The 13700-nt window shown below is 70.2% G+C and overlaps 1 protein-coding gene across 1 annotated transcript; it reads right to left on the minus strand.

The window, feature by feature from the left end:
* Window positions 1–4456: 4456 nt before the first annotated feature.
* Window positions 4457–13199, minus strand: GATA5 (GATA binding protein 5). Its single transcript, XM_028525018.2, has 7 exons — window positions 13083–13199; window positions 12364–12904; window positions 10976–11151; window positions 6843–6968; window positions 6208–6295; window positions 5825–5952; window positions 4457–5569 (listed from the first exon to the last, which is right to left on the minus strand). The coding sequence occupies exons 2-7, from the start codon at window positions 12881–12883 to the stop codon at window positions 5414–5416; spliced, it is 1194 nt and encodes a 397-aa protein (XP_028380819.1). The 5' UTR covers window positions 12884–12904; window positions 13083–13199; the 3' UTR covers window positions 4457–5413.
* Between the last annotated feature and the right edge of the window lie 501 nt (window positions 13200–13700).

Here is a 13700-nt window from a genome sequence, read left to right on the forward strand (position 1 = left end):
CTGCCCAGCCCCGGCCCCTAGAGCCCTGGGAGGCCAAGGGCAAGGGGCCTGCCCTCGGCCCTGTTCCGAGGTGCTCTGCACGTTAAGAAGGAAAGACACGCCAGCACAGGGTGTGACCGTTGTGTAATCCCCGAAGTGTTTACGTGGAGCGACTCGGCCCCTTTTATACTTGAGAGACCGGAGCAGAAACAGTGAGTTCAGAGGTCAGACGCAAAGCCCTCGGACCCCGCTAGGGCCCCCGTCCCTCCTCGCCCGGAGTCACTGCTTAATTTCCGGGGACCGGAGTCCAGCAGTCTCGGCCTGGCCGGTGTCCACGGCTCCGCGTGGCCGCCCCACGTGTGCCCGGCTCTGCGGGCCCCTCCTCTCCCAGCTGTGCACACGGTAGTCGGGGTGGGGGGGGGGACTCCCAGCCCCGCCTCGTCCCGGACCCAGGACAGGCCTGGCCTCCGCCGTCCACACTGGCCGCCCCGCCGGGGCCTCGGAGGCGGCGGCAGGCGGTCTGGGGAGAGGGAGGCCGCCCATCCCCACCCAGTGCCGCCCGAGGGAGCCCCTCCTGATGGCACGCACAGCTTGCCCTGGCGTGGACGGTGAGGGCCGCTGCCCCCGCCCTGGGCCAGGACAGCCTCAGGCCCCCCACCTGCCCCTCCTGCGCAGACCCACCCCTCGCGTGGGGGCAGTGAGGCGGGTGGGCAGGGCTGGCTGGGGAGACCCCGTGGAGGCCCCCTCTGTTGTCCCCTTGGTTATAAAAGCTGGATCGGGGGGAGGTTCGGGGGAAAACGCTTTAGAAGAAGCTGGCGCTGTTCAGGACCCTTGGAGCTCGGACCCTCCGTGGCTCACAGGACACCTCCTCTGGGCGGCTGGACTGATGGATGCCCCTGGCTGGGCAGCTAAGGCTGCTCCCTCTGTGCCCGGCAGCCCTGGGGGGCGGCGGGGGGCCTCTCACTGGCAGGGACTCCGGGTCACCACCGCCCAGCTGCCAAAGAAAAGCTCGTGGGGGGGGGGGTGGTGTCATAGGTCCTTGACTCCGAGTCCCCCGTCCCTGGGTAGGTGTAGACAAGGAAGGGTGTTGTGGTCACAGGGAACAGCACGTGCAGACGCGCAGAGGCGGTGCGTCCCGGAGAGTGGACGCTGGTGCTGTGGAGGGGGTGCCCTGAGGCCTCGGGGCCACCGTGGCTGCGGCCAGCGGAGCGGCTGCTGGGGCGGCACACGGGCCAGAGCGTTTGGAAGCAAAGGAGAAACAGACCCAGCAGATTTGCATCATGGGAAGTCGGAGCTCTGGGCCAAGCGGAGGGTGGGGGACGGGCTGTGGCAATAACTGGGTGGGTGGACCGGAAGGCCCCAGCCGGGGGGTTTTCCTGGGACCAGGGGGAGCAGGGTCCGGCGGCAAGGGGGCGCAGGTCTCGGGGTGCGACCCCCAGGAGGGAGGCCGGGGTGTCGGCCCCGTGCGGGAGCCCGGCTTCTCCTGGGCCCGCCGGCCCGGAGGGCAGCGGGGAGGCAAGGCCGTCGGCCGGGGGAGGCAGGCCCAGATTCCTCCGCGAGTCCTGCCCTGGATCCAGTGGGGACGCCTGTTCTGGCCGCCCGTCGGCCGCCCACCGCCCCCTCCCCCAGGCCCCAGCGTGGCCAGGCGCCGTCCACCAGCGGTGCCGAGAGCCCTTTATCAGATAATAAATAAGTCGGCTGGAGCCGCCCGTGTCAACATCTTGGCGGGCCTCGCAGGGGGGCTGCCCGCGGTGGCCTCCACGCGGCCGTCAAGGGCCAGCCACCCCCACTCTGGCTCCGGTGGGCCTGGGGGCTCAGCCAGCCCCCTCCTCGGGGCCCGCCCAGCCCCTGCAGAGACGCACGTGGGTGAGGAACAAGGCGCCTCCCAGCCTCAGGGGCCCCGGTCCTCTGGCTTCTCGTCTTCCAAAAGGGGTCCCCGTGGGACGTGGGGGGGCTCGGCAGCACCTTCCTGGGCCCCGTCCACACAGCCTGTCCACACGGCGGCCCCCCACCCCGAGTCATCACGCACTGCCCCGGGCGTGGGGCGAGGGGAAGAGCCGCAAGGGGTGTGCAGGTCTCGCCTCTCCCTGGGGCTGCAGCCTCCCCCGGGTTCGGGGGCAGATGACGGGGGCGGCAGCAGCTGCCTTCTCCTGGTCTGGTCAGAGCGAAGGCCGGGGCCCGCCCGTGTGGCTCCCCCAGGGCGCTGCCCCTCGTGTGAGTCCTGAGAGGGCCCTCCAGGAGGGTCTGAGCCTGCTCTGCGAGGGGCCAGCGGAGGGGGGACCAACCCACGGGGGCTCTGGGGCCGGGGCACCCGGGGCCAGCGGGACGCAGGGGGTGCTGGTCGGAGGGCCCAGGGGAGAAACGCACCCTCGTGTGAGACACGGTGGGGGCCTCTGACGCCCTCGTCCAAGACCCGCGTGTCGGGGGGAGGGGGCTGCTTCTGCTTCGGAGCCAGCCTGCGGGACTGGTCAGGGGGCGCTCTGGGCCACTGCTCGGGGTCGGGGGTGAAGCTCAAATGAGGGGCTGGCAGGGCGGGAGCAGGCGCTGGTTCAAGGAACCCCAGCGGAGGGCCTGGCTGTCTCCCCTTCTCTGTGCCCTGTCCATCCATCTCTCTGCCTCCCTGGCAGGGCCTCCCCCTCCCCAGGGACACAGGACAGAGCCTGGGGGTGGGGGGAGCTTGGTGGGTGCTCTCTGGGATGCGGGGCCTGGGGGGACGGGGGCAGGGTGGGGCGCCCTCTTCCCCAGACTCCCTGGGAGGCCGGGGCATGCTGTGGCCGCAGGCTGGCAGCACCCATGAGGTGGTCTTCCTTCCCAGCCCGCTGCTCTGACAAGCGGCCGGGCTGCCCAGGCCGCCAGCCTCCCGGCGTCTGGCTGTTTGTGCCCAGCGGGCAGAGCCCGGGGGGCGGGGGCGGGAGGAAGAGCTGCAGGAAGGGGGTGCTTGGTGGCTATATTAAGGCTGCAGGTCCTGACAGCTTCCGGCCCAAGAGACGCTCGGGGAGAAAGGCTTAAATTTAGCAGCGAGATGTGCATGCCCAGGGGTGGGGGGCCTCAGTCCCCCTCACCCAGGGCACATCCTTAAAAATGACAGAAAGAGGCGGGAGAGATGGCATCTTTTCCTCTCTGCCAAGGTCACTCCCTCTGTCCTTGGGAACCTGCCCCCGGTGGCCACCTCCAAGAAGCCTCCTCGGGTTGCTCAGCACCAAGCATGGCCTCCAGTCCCGGGAACTCGCAGCGTCTGGCTCCCCCGCCCCCACAAGTGTGGATTTCAGAGCTAGGCGTGAGCCCGTGGCCCTCCCCCAACTACAGGTGGGGAAACTGAGGCTCTGACAGAAGCCGCCGGGCCCCCCAGGGGCAGCACTGCGTTGTGAGGATGCTGCACTGTCCCCTCCAGCCTTGCTGCGGCCTGGTGCCTCGTGCCACCTGGTGCCTGGGTTTCTCCCATCAGGTGTCCACCCCCTCGGAGCAGGAAAGAGCAGGGGACAGGGCTGGACGAGGACACGGGCGACCCCCTCACCCCTCTGTGCCTCGGTTTCCTCCCTGGGAAGCCTGTGGGCACAGAGGCGAGGTGGCAATGGTCTCACAACTGGCCACCAGGCAGGTGCCCCGGGTGTGGCCCTGCAGACTCCGCCTGCTCCTGTCCCTCCCGTGCAGGACGCTGGCCGTGCGGCGACAGACCCTCCCTGGAGGGGTTTCCTCTGCAGCCCGGCACCGGCAGCCTGGTTCCCTGTGTGGCTGCCGCTGCGGGCACTTTGGGGCGGGAGGCCGGGAGCATGCCCCTTCCCAGGCTACAGCCACCACCGGTCAGACCCCAGGCCCTGAGATGCAGCCTTTAACCGGCTCCTTGTGGGGGGGGGATCCTGCAGCAGCTCTGCATGGGGGGGGCCAGGGATCCCCAACTCACAGAGGTAGAAGGAGGCCGGTGGGCAGCCCTGAAGGCACCCTGCTCCTTAGCGGCGCCCAGGCCTGCAGACACCCTCAGGGGCCCCTGGCCTGACGCCGAGTGGCCACCAAGGTCCAGCAGGGGGGCATGGGACGTGCTTCTGGAAGGGGCGGTCTGCAGGTCGGGCTTGTCGCCTCAGGGCCAGGAAGTCCCACAGGTGACGGGATGGGAGGGCAAAGGCAATCTCTTTATTTCACCTGTTTTCTTACAGCCTCGCTTGTCTTTAAAAGACGCCGTGCGGACACCGGGCTGGGTGGACCACGAGGGACACCAGGGAAGACCGCCAGGACAGCTCGGTGGGGGCCGCCTTGCAGCTCACTTGCAGCACTCGGAAGAGTTTTGAATCAGGCCCTGGCCGGGTGGCTCGGTTGGGTGTCGTCCCAAGACACCAAGGCTGTGGGTTCGATCCCCGGTTGGGCACGCACAGGAAGCAACCGAGTGCACGAGTCAGTGGAACAACAAATCGATGTCTCTCTCTCTTTCATATCAATAAATAACACTTTTTAAAAAGATTTTTCAGTCAAGTTAGGAGTCGAGGAAAAAAAACTTTCGATTGGAAGGCTTTACATTAAAAATAAAACTTGCAGTTTCCGCTTTCCCCGGGAAAACCAGGAGGTCGTTGGGCAAAGGCAGAGTCCACGTCCACGTGACAGTGGCCTTGGGGAGCGTGCGCCCCACTCCCCACCACTCCCTCTCGCTGCCCCGACAGCAGGCTGTGAGCAGCCCGCACCAGCTCCCTCAGGCAGGGTGCCGTCCGGCCGGCAGGACCAGCCTCTTTGTCACCCGACCCTGGGAGGGGCCTCGGGAGGAGCAAGGGGGGCGGTGAGCAATTCTGCTGGGACCTCAGACCAGCCGGGGACGGGGCCCTCGGGGCTCAGGGACCTCGGTCTGCCCGTCACAGCGGCTCATGTGCACCGACCCGGCCAGACCAAGGCCCTTCACTGTCCCTCTGGGAACACCGTCCAGGCACACTAGTGTGTGATGGCCTTACGGGAAGGGCTTCCCCTCGGCGTGGGGTCCCCCACGGTGCAGGGCGGGCACGCCTGTCCTGGGGGTGAAGCCCGAAGGAAGGACAGACCCTGAGGCCCGGGGTGTCCCTGGTGTGGCCTGGCCCTGGCCGCTCCACGCCTGACGCTGGGTGTGCGACAGCCAGGGGGTCATTCCGATGGCTGCCCCCTGCTCAGGTGACGGTGGCGGGCGTGGACCATGGAGGCCAGGGAGGCCATGGGCGCCCCCGTCAGTGTGGTGCCGAGCCTCCTGCAGCACTTGGGGGTCCCCTGCTGTGTGTGTTGGGGCTCCAGTCTCTGTCCCCATGCTTTCCTCCTGCCTGGGGCCTGACGGCCACCTGGACGGGCCTCCCCACCACGTGCCGAGGGCAGCTCAGCGCCTGGATGTCCTGCCGGCTCCTGTCCCTCCCGGCGGGTGGGCCCGGTGGGCTGTCTCCTGGGCTGGAGCGACACAGGCAACGAGGCGGGTCTGGCGGGTGACTGGGGTCTAGGCCAAGGCCAGTGCACACCAGGGCTCCTGGCGCAGGGCTCCCCCGAGGCCAGCCTGGGGGCCCAGGGCCGCAGAGGGGAAGGCGAAGTCCTCAGGCTCGAACTTGAACTCCAAGTGGCTGGGGGCCAGGGGCTCCTCCGTCTGGCTGGAGGCCTGCAAGGGGGACGGGGGGGGTGCGTGGGAACTCAGGGACACCGGGGGGTCTTCTCCCTCCTGGAGTGGGGTGGGGGACCCCTTGGGAGCACCAATGAGATCAGACACAGGGCTCTTGGCTGCGTCACCTCTAGGCACCAGTGACCGGCCGTGTGGCCAGCCCTGTGCTCCCAGAGAGGCCCGAGGGGACTGTGACCTGGCCAGGGGGTCAGGGCTCCCCGAGGAGGTGCCCAGGAGCCACCCTGTCTGCCTTACCTGGGAGGTGACACTGGGCGCAGGGCAGGTAGGGGACGCCAGGCTGGGCTCCGGTTTCAAAGCGGCGGCTGCATCCTCAGGGTTGGGGACAGAGGGCGGCCGGGAGGCCGAGCTGTTCCCAGTGGACCCTGGGAGGGGAGGAGGAACGCTGGCGGAGGCCGTCACAGCCAGTGAGGGGGCCGCGGGGGCTGCTGCAGTCCCTCCCGCCTCCCCCCTCCCCCCACCAGACTGGTCTGCGGGCAGAGTGGGGGAGTTCGCACTTCAGGGGGCAGCGCTCGCGCCAGACAAGTGAATCTCTAATGGTGGAATGTGGGGCACCAACAGGGAGACTGTGAGCCCGCGGGAGGGGCTGGAGGTTGTCCGGGCGGGCCCTGGCCCTGCACCTGAGGCGCCCTTGGCCTTGGCCATGCTCTTGGGCTTCCGTTTCCGCGTCTGGATGCTCTCCTTCTTCATCGCCAGGGGCCGCGGCACCTGGCAGACACGGGCCGGGTGGGTGGCGGGGTCCTCTCCCCGCGCGCCCCAGGCTCCTGCGCCGCCGCCCACCCGGCCAGGCGCTCCTGGAGCCCACGTGTCCTCACGGCCCCAAGGGGGGGCTGCGGAGACCCCTGGTGCCCTCCTGGAGGTGCGGGGCCGTGCAGAGGTAGACCGAATGTCCCGCCTCTGCCCCTGGCCGAACGGCGTTGGAGGAACCTCTGGTCTCGGTGGGCGAAAGGACAATGTGCGAGGCCGCTTGCGTGAGGGGGCCAGCCCAGAGACCCCCACCCGTCTCCTGCAGCCCGGCCCCGCCCCACCCGCCAGGCCCCGCCCCGCCCGCCAGGCCCCGCCCCATCCGCCCGGCCCCACCCCATCCGCCAGGCCCCGCCCCATCTTCCCGGCCCCGCCCCATCCGCCCGGCCCCGCCCCGTCCGCCAGGCCCCGCCCCATCTTCCCGGCCCCGCCCCATCCGCCCGGCCCCGCCCTCCCCACCCGGCCCCGCCCCGTCCGCCAGGCCCCGCCCCGTCCGCCAGGCCCCGCTCACCCCGTGCAGCTTCGTGTACAGCCCGCAGGCGTTGCACACTGGCTCGCCGTCCGCGTTGCGCCGCCACAGCGTGGTGTTGGTCGTGCGGCAGTTGGTGCAGCAGAGGCCGGCACGGCGGGTGGAGGACTGTGGACAGGGGAGGCCAGTGTGACCCGGTGCTGGGCGCGGCCAGAGGAGGATGGATGGAGGCAGACATGGCCCCGAGGGTTAGGGGTCAGCAGGGAGGACCAGCCTCAGTTTCCCCATCTGTCAGCCGTCTCGAGGACCCTTCCCTCTGCAACGACTCTGTGTAGCCAGCCTGGCCGACCACCGCGTCCCCTAGGCTGTGGCCCGCGGTCAAGGGCACGAGTTGGCCCCTGAGAGTGGCCTGGGAGGGCACACGGGGGTCTGTCGGGAGCCCCCGTACCAGGCACCAGCTCCCACGGAAGTCCAAGCCCTGTGAACGCCCCTCCACTGGACTTCCGTGGCCACAGCCTTCCCTGGTCAGGAAAGCAGCCGCTCGTACTGGACACGGCCCCCCCTGCCCGCTCCCAACCCCGCCTCCCTCCTGTCTGCCCCTCGGGGGCCGGAAGCTTGGCACACACAGGGGGCCCCCCACGGCAGGTGGCCTGCGTGCAGAATCTGTCTGCGTGGAAAAACAGCCTCCCCCAAGCCCGAGGACCTGGCCCCCGAACCCCGGGAGTGCCAGGGGACACCTGCGAGCCATGTCTGGATCGCTTTATGGGGAGGACGGGTCCCAACGAAGAAACTGGAGACCGGGGGAGGCTGGGGGTGGAGAGGTTGAGCAAAAAGGAGAAAGGACCCGTGGGCACGGGCCCTGGTGCCGTGATTGTGGGGAGGGGGGTGGACCGGGGCTCAATGGTGATGGAAAACAGACGATACATTTTTTTAAAAAAGGAATGGGAAATTAAGCTAAAAATAAGAAAACGGAGGGGAGGGTAACTGAAAAAATCCGAAGCGTTTGCTCGTTGGCCTTGCCCTCCCCCCTCACCAGACTCGACTCACAGAGGGGAAACCGAGTCTCAGAGGCGCCGAGGGCCCTGGTACTCCCCGAGTGGGCAGAACCGCCCGGCAGCAGGACACACGGCGGGGACTGGTCCCCGAGCTTCCGGCGGCCCCGCGGGACCCGCAGCCGGGCGGCCGCTCTCCGGCCCCTGCCCGCCAGGCCGCTCGGCTGCCTTTGTTTTCTTTTCCAATCTGGTTTCTTTTTTTTTTTTAAGTGGGACTTCAAAGGCTGCTGGCTGCAGCAGGCCACCCCAGCGCTGGGACATCCAGGGGAGTCAGGGTGGGGGCGGCAGGGAGGGGGGGCGCTGGCAGGGGGGGAGCAGGGGCGTGGAGAGGCTCCGAGGACGAGGGCTGCTGGGGGAAGACGGGGAGCCTGCCAGTCCCACATTTGGCAGCCTCCGGACCTGGCTCTGGTTTCGAACAGGCTCCCCCCAACCCCGACCTCTTGGGCCCGGGGGCTGGTTGTGGGGGGCGTGCCACGGGATAGAGCCTGGCCCTGGAGCTCAGGGCACACTTCACACTCTGCTGGGAGGAGAGGCCGCCAGGCGAGGCTGGGCCGGAAGGAGCACCTGCTGGGCCAGGGCGCCCGGGGCCCCAGTCAAGGTCCGACTCCCTCAGCAAGGACGCCGGGCCCCGCGCACACACACACGGCCAGGCTCCTTCCCGGCGCCGTTGCCAGGGCCCCCACGGACCAATAAACTGTGGCCCCCTGGCCCTGGCTGTGGGCTCCCCCGTTGGTGGGGGCGGCGGCTGGGGCTGCAGCCCCCGAGCCTACGAGCAGGCCAGTGGGGAGGCCCCCTGGGGTGGCCTGGGGCAAAGGTGCGCCCCGGCCTGCGGGTGACCAGAGGCAACACAGACACCAGCTGCAGGGCGGGGGGCAGGTCCTCACTGCTGTGTTCCCGTGTCCTTGGCGACCAGCTTTGGGGGCATTCTGATCGTTTAGAAGGTCAGGGCGGGTTCTCCCCAGGGAGGCCCCTCCTGGGGCATCAGGCCTGGCCCCACGCAGGGACAGGGATGCACAGAAGTGGGGGGCCAGTCCGGGGCCACTGGCAGCCCCTCCGTTGCAGGGAGCCCGGTGGACTGAGCTGTGGTCTCAGGACCCTGTAGGAGTCTCTGGGTTTCTATGCGAGTGTGTACCCCGCCCCCCCCCCTCAGCCGCCAGGACCAGCCACAGGGGCCGGCCGCCCTCCCTGAAGGCCAGGTGGGGCCCCCCAATGCCAGTCAGAGTGAACCCTGAGGAGCCTGCTCGGGGAGGGGGACAGGGAAGCCCCCTGACCTCTACCCACTCCGCAAACAGACTCGGGTCTGCTCGGGCCTGGATACAGGGGTGGGGACGGTCTGCCCTCCGTGGCCTGTGGCCTTGGGTATGTGAGCGGTCACACAGAACGCTCCGCCTCAGCGGGTGTCCGAGTCGCCCTGTGTCGCCCAGACGAGCACCCGAGGCCTCAGAGGGCCAAGTGCCCGGACACGACGGTCCTCGGGGCCGGCCGAGGCCTGGCGCTCTGCAGGGCTGGCTCATTCAGCCTTTGGCGCAGGCGGGGGGGGATGGCTCCTGACCCCGACTCCCAGGGCCCGGGCCAGGAGACCCAGGGCAGGGGGCTCGGCCAGGGTGGGGACACCGGGGCCCCGGGGGTGGGCACCCCTGCTGTGTGCCCAAGTTTGCCACCTGCCGGCTGTGAGCCCGGGGAAGCGGCCCCCCTCCCCGAGCCCTGGATTTGTCGATGGCTGTTGTGAGGATGCACGCCCCAAAGCTTCAACAGCAGCCCCCCCGTCCCCCCCCCGCCATGCCAGGAATTTTCTGCTGGGGGGGGTGAGCCCTGCAGAGGGCGGGGACACCTTCCTGTCCTGGAGGCCCCTGTGTCCAGGCACCCTGTTTGGGGCCTGGGGTCAGGAGGTCTGGGTCGCAGTCCCCCAGGACCCTGCCCTTCTTAGCCTCAGTTTCCCCACCAGTGAGGGCCACACCAGGCACCGGCCAGTATGGGACATGGGGGGCAGAGCAGGGGCATGAACGCAGGGGGAGACCAGAGCGTGGGGTGATGTAGACTCCACGGGGCCCCCTCTCTCCAAGAGGCACGGTGTGGCTGGGGACCCACAGGGCCCCAGGCTGCAGGCCCAAGCTGGGGGAGAGACAGCGGCCGCCTCAGAACGGCCAGACCCAGGCGGCCCTGCGTCTTGCCTGCCCGGTGCGGGGCTCGGGGCAGGAGCCTGGTGCTCCCACAGCCGGGGGTGTCGGGGCAGGGGGAGGTGGGGGATCCTCTGTTCCCAGGATGGGCCTGTAGCTGCGCACCCCCAAGCCCAGAAAGGCAACCGTACAGGCTGGCTGGGCCACCCCACAGTGTCGGCCGGAGACCAGCCCGGCTCTACCCCTGCCAGGGGCTGATGCACCAGAACCAGCCGGAACCAGCCGGAATCGGCTGGCCGGCCGTGACCGGGCGCGAGTGAGCCAGTGAGAGTTGGACCGGCGCTGCCGCACCCCCACCCAGGCCTCGCTGCCGCGGACAGTTCCAAAACCAAGCGGGCCCTTCCGCTTGTTTACAAAACTCAGCGAACGTCAGGATGTGCCTGCAGACGGGTGGGCAGAGCACAGTGACTCCTGGGGACTCTGCCCCACCTGGGGCAAAGGTCCGGTTCGCAGTCCCCGGCTCCCACTGGCTGCACGGCAGGAGGAACCAAAAGTGAAAACAAGCTCAGCCCTGGCACCCGGTCCGGTCCCCACCCCGCAGGGTCCGGCACCAAGTGCTCCCCGGGCCGGCGGCAAGGGGCCTCCCGCGTCCTCCAACGCAGCACCCGCTGTCCCCTCCGGGCGGCCCCCCCTCCCCCCCAGGTCCCCTGGTGCCGTCACCACCAGCCAGACAAGGAGCCTGCCACCCGGTCACCCTGGGAGCCCCAGGCTGAGCTCCCTGTGGCCTCCAGTGCAGGAAGCAGGTCTTTCGTCCCTTCCTGCCACGCCAGCCGAGCAGCGCTGTCTTCCCCGCCGGCCCGGCCTCCCCACAGCGCTCCCCTCACGGCGCCCAGAGCTCCCGGGACCCCCAGACCCTGAGTGCGTGCATGCGGCACCACCCGCCGCCCCGGGAGTGCCGGCCTCCTGCCCCTCCCCGCCCCCCCGCCCCGCGGCCGCCCACACTCACCAGGCGCTTCTGGGGCCGCACGAGCGGCCGGTTGACGCCGTTCATCTTGTGGTAGAGGCCGCAGGCGTTGCACAGGTAGTGGCCAGTGCCGTCTCGGCGCCACAGCGGCGTGGACAGGGCCCCGCAGTTGACGCACTCGCGCCCCTCGCCGGGGAACTCCTCCAGGAAGTCGGGCGCTGCGGGGACGGGCGGGCAGCACGTGGGGCCGGGCTCCGTCGTCCCCGTCCCCCGTCCCCGGGGCCGGAGGGCCTGTGGCGCTTTCTCCCCTTCCTGTTTGGGCCTCCCGTGTGTCGTGTTGCGAACTGTGTTTTATCTGACGTGAAGGTGGCGTGCGGCACAGTTTGTGGGAGCCTGAACACTCCCTAGGGCTGGTTTAGCCCAGGGGGGGTTCCACAATGGAAACCTCAGGGAGGAAGACAGGGTCCAGGGGTCCGGGGCCAAGGCCTGCCACTCTGATCCCCTGGGGAGGCGGGGCGTCCACCCGGGCTGGGGGAGGGGGCCCGAGGGCCTTGTCCTCTGCGGAGCAGGAGGATCGGAAGGGCCGGGTGCAGAGACCCTACGAGGACCAGGGGCCGCACTGTTGGCACCCGCGGGAGGCAGCTCAGTTTGGCTTCCCTCGGCCCTGGGGCGGAGCACCCGGGACTGTGGAGCCCCCTGGCTTGCTGGACCCGGGCCACGCAAAGTGGGGGGGGGGAGCAGGGGGCAGGGCGGGGATCAGTCATCGCCCGACCAGGGTGGGCTCTCGCAGGGCAGAGTGCCCCGCGTCCTGGGGCCTGGCGAGGAGGAGGCGGCATGGAAGGCTGCTCTGGGGTGCAGCCGTGAGGCTGCCCCGAGGCGGCGGGAGGGGTGGCCAGAGTGGCCCTGAGGGCAGCACACAGGGGCCTCGGGGTGAAAAAGTGCCGGTGACCCCGACTCCAGCTCCGTGGCAACGGGGTGGGGTGCTCTCAGCTTTACGGCCCTGGAGCCTGATTATCCAAGTTCACGGCAGGGCGGCACTGCGGCCAGGTCTCATGCTAGAACATGCAAACATTCTGGGACAGAAACAAAGGTGGCAGCTTCCTTCAAGACGCCGGTGACCTGAACTTTGTAGAACCACTTCCCGGACTTTCCACAACAGTGTTCCCCGGGTGGGCTCTCCCCGGGTGGGCTCTAGCACGGTGCCACCGGGAACGGAAGGGCAGGAGAACTGACACGGGGCCTTCCCACGCAGGAGGGGAGTTCAGGACCGGGGTGTCTCACCTCCGGCGGCGGTGGGGGAGGCTGTGGCCGCCGCTGCCTGGCCCCCACGCAGCCGTGGGACCCGGCCTGGACAGCGCTACCCTTCCCGGAGCAGGTTGCGCCCAGGGACCCACGAGGCCCCAGTGGAGCCCCGGCAGCCCCGCACTCACCCAAGGTGGCTCTGCGGCCAGGGAAGCCAGCGGGACGGCTCTGAAGGCTGTGCAGCAGGCTGCCCTCGAAGGGTCCGGAGGCCCAGGGCGGGGCCACCTCGGCGCTCACATAGGCCGGGTAGGCGGTGGGGTACGCGGCGCCTGCAGGCCGCCCGAGCGGGCTGGGGTACTGATCCCGAGCCAGCAGCGCGCCCTGCCCCGCGCCGCCACCGCCGGGCCCCGGGGCGCTGTGCGGGAAGGAGAAGCCGGCGGCCCCGGCCGGCTGGGAGGCCGGTGGGTGCGGGCTGCCGGAGCTGAAAGCGGAGGAGTCCGCCGAGGCCGCCTGCGCCCAGCTGGGGTGCGCTGCGAGCGCGGAGGGCTGGGGGCCCGGCTCGCACGGCGGCAGGTAGGGCAGCATGGAGGGGACGCGCGCCGGCGGCACGAACACCGGGGAGGCGGCGCCCGGTGCGTGCAGAAAGGCGCCCGAGTCTGCGTACGCGGCCTGGCCGGGGCTCGGGGCCAGCGCCAGGCTCTGGTACATCTTCCCGGGGGCGGCCGTGACCTGCGGGGAAGAGGGGCGGGCGTCGAGGTCGCGGCCGCTGTGTGCCCCCACCGCCTGGTGGGTGCTGCCCCTCGGGCTGCGCTCCCCAGTTCCTAGCCGGGCCGTTTTGCGGACGGGTCCGGACCGCGGGGGCAGGACAGGGAGGGCAGTCCCGGTGCAGCCGGAGCGCGGAGCTCACCTCCTCCACCGTCCGGGCTTCCGAGGTTCCTGGCGTGGGATCGGCGAGGGCTGAGAAAAAGCGGCGGGTCAGGCCCCAGTCTACAGGGCGCAGGGCCTGGGCGCTGGGGCTCCGCCGAGCTGGGAGAAGGCGCCAAGCCGCCAGGGGGGCGCGCGGCTACGAGCCGGGCTGGGGCTTTCACCCGCTCGTCGCGAGGCCCCGAGGGCGCGGCGGTCGAGGTGGCCGGTGACAGGCGGTCTGCAGACTGGGCGCCGGAGCCCGCGCCGTTCCGCAGGGAATCCCGGGCCCTCCAGCTGCCCCGCCCCGGCCCGCCCCCGCCGCGCCGCCCCTTGCCTGCCCGCGCCCTGCGCTCCCTCCCGGCGGGGTCAGCGCTGGGGCTGCGGCCCCGGCGCCACGTGACTCGCGCAGGCCGGGCCCTCCGGGCTGCGCAGGGAAGGCAACCAGGGCGCAGGGCGCTTGGCACCCGCGCTGCGTCCCAGCCAGCGCAGTCGAAAGGGGCCGGCCCGTGCTCCGAGACACCCGGGACAGTGAGGGCGCGGAGACTACTCTAAATTTGGGGGAGGGCCCGCGGAGCCCCACCCGCCTTCCTCGCCAGCCCGGGTTCCGCGAGGCAGACCT

This window comes from Phyllostomus discolor, chromosome 9, assembly GCF_004126475.2.
Source record: "Phyllostomus discolor isolate MPI-MPIP mPhyDis1 chromosome 9, mPhyDis1.pri.v3, whole genome shotgun sequence".
Classification (NCBI taxonomy): domain Eukaryota; kingdom Metazoa; phylum Chordata; class Mammalia; order Chiroptera; family Phyllostomidae; genus Phyllostomus; species Phyllostomus discolor.